Below are 14580 nucleotides of genomic sequence, written 5' to 3' on the forward strand. Positions count from 1 at the left end.
TTGGCGTCTCCGGGGATATAAGAAAGTGCAGGAGAGACTTAAACTCTCAGCGGAGAGGCTGAGAATCCAGCACGGAACGCACCATAGCACTTGGTTTGGGGGTTCCTGTTTCCTTAAGCCTAGAAGGCGTAGTGGTTCATGGTCGTGGTCCCGCCTCCCAGGGTGTCGGCCCGGCGGTTCCTCTCGGAATTCCTCCCTCTGCCGGCACTGTAGGGAGTCAGTGGGTCCGAGCGCCCGGGATCCGATGCTCGGCTCTCAAAATAGTCGCTGAGAGACGCCCAGCCGAGCTCAGCCCCAGTTTTAAGCCGTCTTCAGGTAGAGTTTGTAGACGTTAAGACTGCGGCAGTCAGGGCGTTGTCCTAGGAAACGCAGTTTAAGGGAAGGTGTGATAGTTTCTCGGAGCATCTCTTTGCCCCGCCTTGCGCTCGCTGCCTGGGCGCGGGGCGAGTTCCCAGTGGGCGGGCAACCGAGACCGCTCTTTCCGGAGCCCGGCAGTTTTCCTCGCCTCTGCACCCCTAGGCGGCGCTGCGCTCCTCCGCTCCCGCAGGCTCCGCTTTCCCAGACGGCTGCCGAACCTCCAGTCTAGCAAGCCTTGCTGTCAGCCGGCCGGTCCCGGGCAATTACGGCATTCGGAAGGCGAACGTCGGCTGTCTCTGCACTTCCAGCGGGCAGCGGCGGCCGACCGGCCTTCGGTTTTTTCCTTTTACCACGGCTCGCACTCTCCGGGAGTCCGGAGCATGGTCCCGGGTCACGGCTGGTGGAGCGAGGACGCCGAGAGGGAGGGGGATGGTGGGCTGGAGGGTGGCGGTTCTATGTTTGTGGGTTTCCTGCGGCTCTGTAGCCGGACAGCTCGAATACTCAGTGTCGGAGGAGACCGAACGGGGCGTAGCCGTAGGCAGTGTTGCCCAGGACTTGAGGCTGTCAGCGGCCTCTCTGTCCTTGCGGAACTTTCGCTTCCTTTCCAGCCGCGGCGAGACTTACTTCGGGGTTGATCTGGCCAGCGGAAACTTGGTGGTCCGACAGCCGGCGGACCGCGAACGGCTGTGCGGGGCCAAAGCTGCCTGCGTCCTGATCTATGAGCTTGTGCTCGAGGACCCGCTAGAGCTGCACAAGGTCCATGTTCACGTCCTGGACATCAACGACAACTCGCCTCACTTCCCTGCCGGCGACGTGCAATTCCATATTCCTGAGTTCCTTATGCCCGGAGCCCGCTTTACTCTCCCTAATGCCGAAGATGCCGACGAGGGAAGCAACGGGTTGCTAAGCTACAGCCTGAGCCCCAGCCGGCACTTTCGCCTGGACATGGGTTCGCGGGTCGACGGCAGCGAATTCCCAGAGCTGGTGTTGGAGAAAGCGTTGGATCGGGAGCAACGTGCCACCCACCGGCTAGTGCTCACCGCTCGGGACGGCGGGCTGCCAGCTCGCTCCGGTGAGGTACAAGTCACCATCGTCGTGGTGGACGCAAACGACAATGCACCTGTATTTGAGCGCTCAGTATACCGCACCGAGGTGCCAGAGACTGCACCCAATGGGACTGTGTTATTCCGAGTGCAAGCCTCGGACCCGGATGAAGGCTCCAATGGGGAAATCCGGTACTCCTTAAGCAATAGCACCCAAGCCAAGCTGCGACACCACTTTCACGTGCACCCTAGAAATGGGGAAGTGCGGGTCGCTGCTTCACTAGGTTCTCCTGAAACGCTGTTGGAGGCATACATTGAGGCAAGGGATGAAGGTGCCTTCAGTCTAGCCAGCACCGCCAAACTGCTGGTGGAGGTGACTGACGTGAACGATCACGCCCCTGAGGTGAACCTTCTCACTCTCTCCAGTCCCGTTTCCGAGGACGCCGCCACTGGCACAGTGATTGCTCTCCTTAATGTAAGGGATGAAGACCTTGGTCCCAATGGTAAAGTCACCTGTAGCATGTACAGTGGCGGCCCCTTTAAGTTGAAGGCTTCCTTTGGCAACTACTACAGCTTGGTGACTGATGGACCGCTGGACCGGGAGCAAGTCGGTGAATACCAGGTTCTGATCACTGCCTCGGATGGTGGCTCACCTCCACTTAGCACTCGCAGGACACTGACTGTGTCAGTTGCTGATGTGAATGACAACACACCAAGCTTTCCTAAATCGAAACAGGAACTTTTTGTGGCTGAAAACAATGCCCCTGGAGCCTCCCTAGGACATGTGTTTGCCCAGGACCCAGATCTGGGGAAGAATGGCCTTGTCTTCTATGAGCTGTTGGATATTATCTCTGAAGGACAGTCAGCCTCTAGCTTGGTGGAAGTAGATTCATCCAGTGGGGCTATCACTGCCAAAATTTCCTTTGACTTTGAGTGGCTCAGGGGGTTTCACTTCCAAGTGGAAGCCCGGGATGGTGGCTTTCCTCCCAGAAGTGCAACAGTGACTGTGAACTTGTTTGTGGTGGATAGGAATGACAATGCTCCAGTCATCTTGTTTCCCTTGCCCAAAAATGGCTCTGTCCCAGTGGAAATCGTGCCCCGCTCTGCCAGAACAGGACACTTGATCACAAAAGTGGTAGCAGAAGATGCAGACAGTGGCTCCAATGCTTGGCTTTCCTACTACATCTTTAAGGCTTCTGACTCGAGCCTTTTCAGAATTTCAGCCAACATGGGAGAGCTCCGTACTGCTCGTTTAGTTCTTCCCACTGATGCAGTTAAACAGAAGGTGGTGGTGGTGGTTCAGGACCATGGAGACCCATCACTTTCTGCCTCTGTCACATTGGGTGTGCTGTTGAGCAGCTCTGCCCCTCAGGTCCTTCCAGACTTTGAAGATGGCTGGGAAACAGGAGGGCACCTTTCTGCCCAGAACCTGTATTTAACAATTGCCCTGGCCTGTATTTCCTTTTTATTTCTGGGGTGTTTACTTTTCTTTGTGTGTAGCAAGTTCAGCCAGAGTGCAGGCTGTTGCACTCAGAGCTGCTGTCACTCTCCAGAGGAGCTGAGGTATGGAAGCAAGGTGGCTTCAAATCCTTGCATGTCATCAGCCACAATAGATGTCACTACAGTCGAAAGACTTTCTCATACTTATCTCTATTGGGCCTCCCTGGGACTTGGTTATGATAATAACAGTTTGCTGTTGCATGGGGAATACAGTGCTGCTGTCCTGAGAAATCTGGCCTCTGGGGTAGAACTGAATGTGCCAATATCCTGTCTCCAGATTCGGAATAGGAAAGGGGATCACGCAAATGTCAATGCCATGGTAAGCATATTTTATGGAATTTGATTCCCTTGACCAGGAGATGGTCACTAGGTATTTCTAAAATGTTTCTTATGTGAGTCTTTGGTAGCATGTAATCCACTGAATTGAACACTCTGGCTCAGCATCCCCTGTGCTAAGGATTCTGGGAAGATCCAGGTGTTAAAAGAGATCATTTTTGGCCTGAAGGAGGTTACAGTTTATTTTTGAAAAACCAGGGTAAGAAATTCAAACCTATTAAAGAACAATTAAAGTAATACAGTATAAAGTTCTAAAATTGAAAAGAATAAACCACCAAAGTTTCTGGAACAGGTAATAAACAACCTGGGATGTCTTTGAATAATTCCTTTTATGAATTTATTTAAGGAATTACTTGAAATAAATATCCTTTCATTAGAAAACATATTTTGAGCAAAAGATATGTTTAAGGCATTCTGATACCTAAGGTGAGAATGAAAATTATGGAAGAGTCTTTGCGTAATACAAACTTAATATCATGGATGATGAGACATTTACTCAAACCATAACAAATACATGATTTAAACATGATGATAACCTAAAACATGTAAAAATAAATCATAACAGATGTTCAAAGAAGGGAGAGAGAGAACATCTAGACAGAGAAGAGGGAATTAGAGAAGGTTTTGTGGTAGAGATGGCAGTGAATTGGATTGTGAATGCTATACCATTTAATAAAATGCAACATATTCCCTAGGCTATATTTTACAATGAATACCATTTTGACAAAGTAGTCTTTTTTGATAATGGTATTCCAAAACATAGATAATAGTTCCACACAGTATTTGTAAATATATAGAAATAATAAGCATGTCTCAGAGCACTTATTTGTACTGACAGAAAGATGATACAGTTGGGTATAGGACTTGACAATCTTTTATTATGTGTTCTTATTGATGCATTTCACAAAGAAGACAGATGCGTAATTGCCATGTCAGAAACATTTGTGTGTTCAAGGTGTACTTCCCATTCAAAGTCCATTCAACTTGGATTTAATTTTCTTATTATTTTAGAAGCCAGTAAACTTTGAAATAAGAAAATACCATGTTAAGGTGTAATGCCCCTAAGAAGGCTTCCCTCGTAGCTCAGTCAGTAAAGAGTCTGCCTGCAATGCAGGAGACCCGGGTTCGATTCCTGGGTCAGGAAGATCCCCTGGAGAAGGAAATGGCAACCCACTCCAGTATTCTTGCCTGGAGAGCCCCATAGACAGAAGAGCCTGGCAGGTAGTCTATGGGACTTGACAGTCTATGAGTTTGCAACAATTGGACATGACCAAGCACACACAACAACAGCAGCAGCACCTAAGAAAGATTAAATTATTCAAATACTTCAGTTCATCTATAGTGGCCCTTGGTATTTCAAAACTTTCTAAGTGAAGTGGGAGCAATTGGATTAGCAATTTTCCAGTATTAGTTTGTGACTTCTCATAGAGATCATGGATACAAGGGAAGGAGGTATGCAGAAGTTAGGGAAGGGAATGAAGGGAATGTTTTACCATTTCAGATAATAAGGGGGAAATTGGGTTATAAGTTACTCTACTTCAAATAATGATGTTAACCGCAAATAAAATAGATTTGCACCTTTTATAATTTTGCATATTTAATATTTACAGCATGATACAATGGAATCCGTTATATACTATATGATTAGTCAATACTTGTTGATGAATAAATGATTCAATTTGTGAATTTATGAATTGAGTGATAACACTGTTTAATATATAAATAAAAATTTACTTTTTTACTTTATGTTTATATATAGCTAGCAGTTTAAATGGCACCCCACTCCAGTACTCTTACCTGGAAACTCCCATGGATGGAGGAGCCTGGTGGGCTGCCGTCCATGGGGTCGTTAAGGGTTGGACACTTCTGAGCGACTTCACTTTCACTTTTCCCTTTCATGCATTGGAGAAGGAAATGGCAACCCACTCCACTGTTCTTGCCTGGAGAATCCCAGGGACGGGGGAGCCTGCTGGGCTGCTGTCTATGGGGTCACATAGAGTCGGACACGACTGAAGCGACTTAGTAGTAGTAGCAGTTTAAAGGCCTTTTTCAAATACATTATTTCAGTGATTATTTTCTTCCTTATGATATATAATCATGAAACAATACAACAGGGATTTTCTGGTCTAGAGCTAGCATGAACAACATCAATGCTGTGTTCTGGGGCTAAATACCAGTCCAGTTTCTGTAGAGGACAAAGTGATTAGCAGGAATGCACATAATTATTGTGAAATTTGCATGAATGAAAATTAAAGTGCAGCTAATTTTAAGGGAGAAAATTGGTGCACAAAATATTAGTATTTCAGGTATCAAAACACAATGTATAAACTCTCCTTCTATTAAGAGAATTCACTAAGGTTTGAGAGAAACCTTTTGACTAGACTGCAGAGGAAACATAAGTAAGCATTAGGAAGATCAATGATCTGAGAGAAGGAAAATTATCCACTTAGAAGGAAAGAATATAGCTAATAACAGAGGAATATGTCCCCTGCCACAGAATGTTTAAATTTATGTGAGTGATAAAGTAACAGAGATATATACTGTTTAGACATGGAGGACTATTGTGCCATCTCATCCATCCAGTTGAGCAATCTTCCCATCATTGTTGATATTTTGCTTTATAGGTGGTTCATTGTTAACTTTTATGGGCTGGACATTTCCTTACATATAAAGAAAGTTTGTTGTATAAAAACATGGACAAAAATAACTTCTTTGAAGCTGGAGTATTTGTAATTCAACACAGGCATTTATCACTTACTTTTTCCTCCAAGTGCAGATTGATCCAGTATTTTGATGCTTTAGAAAAGAATGCTTGTCATGGTGTTCATTGAATGCCTTAAGAACAACTACAGAATTCTAGAAATAAGGTATTTGTTGCTTCAGTTTTAGAAATGATCTGTCTTTTGAAAAGCCTGCAATTTCATAATTTTAACTGTGTCTGAATCACACAGAATCATGTTGATGCATATGTACTTATATTTTGTTCTACTCTAAGCTCTTTTCTCTTATTTTAGAGTACATTAGTATAGTTTATAAAGCTTATGAAATTCAGGAAAACATTTTATCTGTATCTCTCCTTTGATAATATTTAACAGATAGAAACAAAATTGACCTACTGTGCAACAGCTAAGCAATATGAGTCTCATGTCAATTTTTTTCTGTTAAGATTCTTGATAATTTTTTAGATGATATCTGTGATATATCTACTTCCTATTAAAAACTGCATTGGCAGTTTTTAAAGATAGTAAATATTAGTGTCCCAAAAATGCACAACAGCATAAACTGACTTTATTAAAAATTTCACATGAAAATTATATTTTTAACATACCAGTCTAAATTAAACTAAACCAAATTAAAGCAACTTCTCTTTTGCCAGGATCTATGGGGCATAAGATATTTCCCCTTTGCAGTGTCATTTGTTAATGACAAATGGTAGACTGTTTTTGGCATTCTGGGTGTTTTTATTTGCTAACATATATTCCCCAAGTAGACTTGCCCATAGGTTAACTGGATATTTCTTTATATCTATTTTGACTTTGAAGCTGATAACCACACTTTGAAAAACTTTAGAGTGCAGAATCTAAGGAAGCATGCAGGCTATATGAAATATGTTCAGATTCAAATATATGGAGACAGCACAATAGTATTCTTTGTATGATATGGAAACCTCAAACTAGTGACAAGGAGAGAAGAGCATCATAACTTGAATAGAAAAGAGAAAAGCAATGCTTTGGGGAGATGTATGAGTGGGAAAGTTTTGACAGCATGTATGATAATGTTGATGACCCATTGATTTTCATTGAAATCAATCAATGACCTATTGATTAATAGGTCATTGAAATCAATCAATGACCTATTGATTTCGATAATGTTAATGACTATTGATTTTCATCATTAATGTTAATGACCTATTGATTTTACTTCAATATTTGCAGTAATATTTCAGAGACTAAATACTCTTTAGCTGGGTTGGGATGAAAGTAGACTGAATTACTAAGAGGTTTTTATATTGCTCAAATGCATATAATGTGAATATCAGAAATAGCGTTTGGCAGAATGTCAAATGAATATAGATCACAATCTAGGATTCTGACTAAAGTATGGGAAGTAAAGAATTTATTCGTAAGGATTATTCTTTAAAACCAAAACTTAATGATAAAGGTGGTTACTCACTTTGTTTCCAATTTTAATTGATGAGAAGAGAATGGGTCAAGATATAAATAAGTTACATGTCTCTTTTATACTGCATTTATGAAAAATAATTGGTAATAATAAGGCAAGAATACTGTAGTGGGTTGCCATTTCCTTCTCCAGGAGATCTTCCCAACCCAGGGATTGAACCCGGGTCTTTTGCATTGTAGGCAGACGCTTTACCATCTGAGCCACCAGGTAAGTCCCATATGAAAAATAATTAGGAAAAGAATTTCCTCCTCAATCTTTAAACACAGAAGGTCGTTATATATTCGTCTGGAACTTGTCTTAGAATCTAGGGATGAATATAAGATCATGTAGTCTTCTGTGCTGCAGAGAAAGAGAAAAGTCTTTCTGTCCCAACTCAAATTGTTGGCTGTTCTTAGAGCCATCTGATTGCCATGTACACATACACTATTTTCATAACTGAACTCTATTGACATACCTCAAAAATGTACTCTCTGAATTCAGGTACATTATGCTTACTCTTTGGAATCTTTAAGCAAAGATTATAGCTGTTTTGTTTAGAATCAAAATGATGTTCTTATAAAATAAAAACAACCAATAAAGACATCTTAATAATGTATTCATCACTTGAGATTGGCATGTCATTTTCCTTTCTTTTAAGGATTTGCTATCAAGGTTATGCTGGCCTTATTAAACAAGTTAGAAGTGTTTTTCTTTTTTCCTCTCCTTTTTTTCTAGTCTCTGGTCATGTTAAGATTGGTGATATATCTTTCTCAAATACTTCATAGAATTCACTAAGGATATTCTCTGTGCCTTAAGTTTTCTTTGTGGGAAAGTTTAAAATCATGAAATCACATTTCTTTACTATAAAAGAAATATTAGTTATTTTATTCTTCTTATTTCATTTCTATAAATTCTCTTTTCCAGAAATACATTAATTTTAGCTAAGTTTTCAAATATTTAAGCTAAAATATACACTAAATATGGCATAAAGTTTTTTTTTTTATAATGTCCTCTTTGTAGTCTTTTAACATTTACAGGATCTGTAGTGATATTCTTCTTTCCAATCCTAATGTTGTTGTCAGCTCTCATTTTTCCTGGTTAGACTCGGCAGTCACTTATTAAATTAGCCTTTTCAAGGACTAACTAAGTTTTGGGGATTCTCTTTCTTGTATATTTGCTTTCTATTTCACTGACTTCTGCTCTTAACATTATTTACCTTCTCATATTTCTTTATATTCAGTTTGCTATTTGATTTCTAGCTTTTTGTTTTTCAGGTTTTGTTGTTTTTAATGTATGGATTTATGGATTTAAAGCCAAAAAATTTCCACTTAGTATTAGCTGATTCATGTAAATCTTATTTTTAAAATTTTATTTGAAGTATAACATACATAAAAGTTCATATATTATTATACATAAAAGTTTATATATCATACATGTACAGCTTGCTGAATAATCAAAGCCAACGCAATCATGTGGTCACCACAGAGATAAGGAAGTAGAAGAACATTACCAGCACCCCAAGCCCCCCTCAGCCTCCTCTATCATTGTGCTTCACTGATGGCTCAGACAGTAAAGAATCTGCCTGCAATGCACGGAGACCTGGGTTTGATCCCTGGATTGGGAAGATCCCAGGAGAAGGGAATGGCTACCCCCTCCAGTATTCTTGCCTAGAGCATTCCATAAACCGAGGAGCCTGGTGGTTTATAGTCCATGGGGGTTGCAAAGGGTTGGACATGACTGAACCACTAATACCTCATTACTCTCATCTGAAAATATCACTATTGTAATGAGTTTCAATGTCATAAAAATAGGATCATATAGTATGCTTATGGTTTTGTGTCTGGCTAGTTTAATTCAATATTATACATGTGACGTTCATCTGGCCTGCTGTGTGCAGCAATAATTCATCCATTAAACTGCTGTTTATCGTGTTGTATGAGTATATAACAATTTATTTATCCATGTTTCTGTTGATGGACATTTTTTCAAGTCTATTTTTGCTATTATAGACAATTCTGCTATGGACATTTTCCCTATGTCTTTTGGTGCACACGTTAGCATTTCTGTTAACACTGTATCTAGTAGTAGAAATTGCTTGTTTATGTAGTATGAGTGTTCTCAACTTTAATAGATACTGCCAGTGGTTTCCCAAATTAGTTGTTCCAAGTTATTCTCCCACCAGCTTAAGAGTTTTAGTTACTTCACATTCTTGAATAATTAGTATTACTAGTATTACCAGCCTTTTACATTTTCATCATTATAGTGGTATGTACTCATATCTCATTTTAAAAATTTAAACTCTAGATTTGAGCTAGTTTTTTTTTTTTCATGTAGTAAGTGAATATGGAACAGTCTACAAGGTGAATATTAAAGCGCTTAGACCATTTGTCCCTTCCTTCCACTATATACTTTTAAAGTCAGGTTTATTGGTTGTTTGGGGAAGGCAATGGTAACCCACTTCTGTATTCTTGCCTGGGAAATCCCATGGATAGAGGAGCCTCGTAGACTACAATCCATGGGGTCATAAAGAGTCAGACATGACTTAATGACTGAACAACAACAACTATTGGTTGTTTGGGAAATGTTGGCTCTCTGAGTTATACAGATCTTCCAAATGTGGACACATTTTATTATGCAATAAAAAATAATATTTATCAATACCACCATTGCTCTCATCAGATGGTCTTTTAGTATTGGGAAGCTACAGGCTTACCATGGTAGAGGAAAGTTTTCCAAAATTATGACTGTCACTCAAAATCTTAAATTTTAGTATTTGCAACAAATACTATCATTCATTTTCCTTGCAGTGAGGGATTCATTTCATTCATTTTTAAGAGAATGTCTGCTCTCTGGTGTTATAAATACCCAGATTCATTTTGTAAATTTCCTGTCTCGGACCTGGAACCAACCATTCCCCAAGAATCCTTCAATTCTTTTTTGTGGGAGATGTTATTTAGAAATATAATCTGGGTGGTAGGTGTGCTCATTCCTACAGGATTGAGTCAACGTTTCTAGGTATTTTCAGTTACCGAACTAAGGGATATGCGTTTTTAAAAAAGTAAAATCACAAGTTCATACTAATCTTTCCAATTCAAGTTAAGAACTATAAGGTTTTTAGTTAATTTCATTACACTTACATTTGTATCTCCTTTCTCCCACCATAAAAATCTTAGTGTTCATTTATATCAACATAATTACTAATTTATTACCACACACTAAAAGAACAGACTCAGAGAACAGTACCAGCACTACACCAACAATGTGGTTACAGTAACAGTTTAATGTTTTTGCCATTCTTTTCATTTGTAGGCTGCATTTTACTAGGCTTGTACAAATTGTTGTTTAGTTGCTAAGTTGTGTCCAGCTCTTTTGCGACCCCATGGACTGTAGCCTGCCAGGCTCCTCTGTCCATGAGATTTCCCAGGCAAGAATACTGGAGTGGTTTGCCATTTCCTTCTCCAGGGGATCCTCCCTACCTAGGGATTGGACCCACGTCTCCTGCATTGGCAGACAGATTCTTTACCACTGAGCCATCAAGGAAGCCCCTTGTATAAATTATCATGTTTTAAAGTATCTTGGAATAGTTCATCTCTGTGTAGTTAAGCCACAAACTACATAGAGTTAGATTCATTTGTTTCAAATTGCTTTCAAAACTAGGGCTTTTTAAGATTAAGTATTTTTGAACCACCTTTGTCCAATTCCCCCTCTTCCCTACCCCCACCTCTGGTAATCACAAATCTGATCTCTTTTTCTATGAGTTTGTTTTTGAAGTATAATTAACCTACAGCGCTGTGTTAATTCCTGGTGCACAACATAGTGACTTGGTATTTGTATATGTTATGAAACGGTCGCCATAATAAGTCTAGTTACCATTTGTCCCCATACAAAGGTATTGTATTATTATTGACTGTGTTTCCCACAGTGTACATTTTTTACCTGTGACTCATTTATTCTGTAGCTGAAAGTTTGTACCTCTTAATTTCCCTTACCTAGTTTACTCATTTCCCACCCTCCTCCCTTCTGGCAACCACTTGTTTCTTCTCTGTATCTGTGATTTTGATTCTATTTTGTTTATTCATTTTTTTAATATTTGTTTTTCAAATGTAAGTGGAATCATGCAGTTTTTGTTGTTGTCTGACATATTTCACTTAGCATAACAACCTCACAATCCACCCAGATTGTCATGAATGGCAAGATTTTATTCTTTTCTATGACTAATATTCCATTATATATATGTGTGTGTGTACACATCTTCTTTATTCATTCATCTATTGGTGGACACTTAGGTTGCTTCCATATCTTGGATATTAATAGTGATTAATGCCGCAATGAACATAGGGGGTCCATATATCTTTTCAAATTAGTGTTTTCATTTTCTTTAGAAAAGTATCCAGAAGTGGAATTGCTGGGTTATATGGTAGTTCTGTTTTTAATCTTTTGAGGAAACATCATACTGTTTTCCATAATGGTACACCAATTTACATTCCTATGAACAGGGCATGAGGGTTCCATTTTCTTCACATGCTCATGCATACTTCTTTCTTATTTGCTGTCTTTTTGATAATAGTCATTCTGACAAGTGCGAGGTGATATCTCAGTGTGGTTTTGATTTGCATTTCCCTGCTGATTTGTGATTTTGAGCATCTTTTCTTATATGTTGGCCATCTGCATGTCTTCTTTGGAAAAATACCTATTCAGATCCTCTGCCCGTTTTTTAATCAGATCATTTTTTTGATATTGAGTTATATGTGTTCTTTAGGTATTTTGGATATTAGTCACTTATTGGATATATCATTTGCAAATATTAATATCTTCTCCCATTCAGTAGGTGACTTTTTCATTTTGTCAGTATATTCCTTTGCTGTGCAAAATGTTTTTAGTTTGGTGTCGTCCCATTTGTTTATTTTTGCTTTATTTATTTCATCTAGATTGTCTATTTTATTTACATATAATTGTTCATAGTAGTCTCTTGTGATTTTTTGTATTTCTGTGGTATCAGTTGTCACTTTTTTCCATTTCTGATTTTATTTATTTGGCTCCTCTCTTTTTCTTGATGAGTCTGGCTAAAGGTTTATCAATTTTGTTTATCTTTTCAAAGAACTAGCTCTTAGTTTCATTCATCTTTCCTATTTTTTTAGACTCTATTCTATTTATTTTTCTCTTATCTTTATGATTTCTTTCCTTCTGCTAACTTTGGGTCTTTTTGTTATTCTTTTATAGTTCCTTTCAGTGTAAGGTTAGGTTGTTTATTTGAAATTTTTCTTGTTTTCTGAGGTAGGCTTGTATCTCTGTAAAGTTCCCTTTTAGAACTGCTTTTGCTGTGTCCCATAAATTTTAAGATCACTGTTTTTGTTTTTGTCTCCAGATACTGGTTGATTTAATAGTAACAAACCAATCTTGCATTCTTAGCATAAATGTAGGTTTGTTGTGATATATTATTCTTTTTATATCACTAGATTTAGTTTCTTAACATTTTGCTGAGAATTTAAAAAATGTGTATACGATAGAAATTGACTTGTAATCTTTCATTTTTATAATGTTTTTGTCAGGTTTTGATATCAAAACTATGCTGGTCTCATATAGTAAATTGAGAAGTATTACCTTTTTTCCAGTTCTCTGGAAAGTTTGTATATGTAAATCAGTGGTTTTTTCCCCCTTCCTGTAAACATTTGGAAGAATTCAGAATGAAGCCTTTTTGGACTAGCATTCTCTGCATTAAAGTTTTTAATTATAAATAAATATCTGTTATAGATATGAAACTATACAGATCTTCTGTTTCTAGTTATAACAGTTGCTTCATTGTGTTTTTCAATAATTTTGTGCATTCAAATAAATGTGAAAATACATTTATAGAGTGTGGGCTTAAAGTTGTTTCATAATATTTCTTCTTATTATTTTGAAATCATAGGAACCATATGTTTCTTTTTGTATTGCTAGTATGGTATTTTTTATTTCTCTTTTTTTTTTGGATAAGCTTTGCTGTAGATGTGTTGGTTTTATTAGGCTTTTCAGTGAGCCATCTTTTGACTGCCAGAAAATAAAAAGAAAACATTACCTTTAAATGAGCAACAGGAAGACAGACAACTGAAGTCTCAAGGGAAAAATAAAAGCCAGAATACAATGAAATGACATCTTCAAGGGATCTAAGAACACCTGAAAAACCTAGAATTTTATACCCAGCAAAAATATCCTTAAAAAAAAGAAATAAATAAAATATTTTCAAATGAAAGTTGAGGAAATGCATCCCAATCAGATCTGCACTGAGGGAAATAGTAAGTGATTTCTTTATGGAAAATTTTCCCAATTAGAAGCTCAGAAATATAGGAAGGAAGGAAGGGGAAAAAGAGGAAAGAAGAGGAAGTAAATATTTACTGACTAAAACAATAATAATGCACAGTAGAATTTAAAATATAAGAAGAACTGAAATATATGAGGACAACAACAAAAATATGGAAAGAGGTAAATGGAATTAAAAGGGTTTAAGGCCGTTACATTGTCCTGAAAGTAGCGAAAGTAAAAATTATATTAGACTTTAATAAGTCCAGGATGAATGTTGTATTTTCTAAGAAAATCCATTTAAGATAGTAAAGAAAAGTAGCCAATAAGTTAGTAGCAGAGAGAAAATGGGATAAAAATATACTTAATTAGTCCAAATGAAGGCTAGAAGTAGGGGAAAGGCAAATTAGATAAGATAAATACAAGTAGAGATTAAAATCCAGGTATATCAGTAGTTACATTAAATGTAGATAGACTAAACACTCCGATTACAAAAATGGTCATACTGGTTAGAAATTATACTCCCGTATGTCAGTTATCAGAGACACACTTACAAAAAGGATAAAAAAAAGTGGGAAGTAAAAGAATGGAAAGAGACATACCGTGTAAACACTTATCAAAAGGAAACTGTATAGCTAACTCAACAGGTATCACTTATAGTGGACCTGAAGGCAAGAAGCCTTATGGATATAAATAAGGGCATTATGTAATAATAAAAGGGTTAGTCTATTAGGAAGATAAAACAATAATAAAATTTAATGTGTTAATAACATCATGTTTAAGTACCTTAAGCAAAAACAATTAAACTTTGAGGAGAAATAGAGAAATCTATAACCAGAATGGGAAATTTTAACATACTTTGTTCAGAAACAGAATAAGGAGACAAAAAAAAAAAAAAACCCACAAC

General features: G+C 38.2%; 1 protein-coding gene across 6 annotated transcripts in view; it reads left to right on the top strand.

The window, feature by feature from the left end:
* Positions 1 to 14580, top strand: part of LOC102266009 (protocadherin alpha-C2) — a 209522-nt gene that overhangs the window by 114063 nt on the left and 80879 nt on the right. The window contains exon 1 of one of the 6 annotated variants that reach the window (XM_070374478.1): positions 275 to 3219. The exons of the other annotated variants lie outside the window; for them this stretch is intronic. Coding sequence (XP_070230579.1) covers positions 787 to 3219 — 2433 coding nt within the window. The 5' untranslated portion in view covers positions 275 to 786. Of the gene's footprint in view, positions 1 to 274; positions 3220 to 14580 lie in introns of those variants that run through there. 6 annotated transcript variants of the gene reach the window in all.

The sequence above is a fragment of the Bos mutus genome, chromosome 7 (assembly GCF_027580195.1).
Source record: "Bos mutus isolate GX-2022 chromosome 7, NWIPB_WYAK_1.1, whole genome shotgun sequence".
Taxonomy (NCBI): Eukaryota; Metazoa; Chordata; class Mammalia; order Artiodactyla; family Bovidae; genus Bos; species Bos mutus.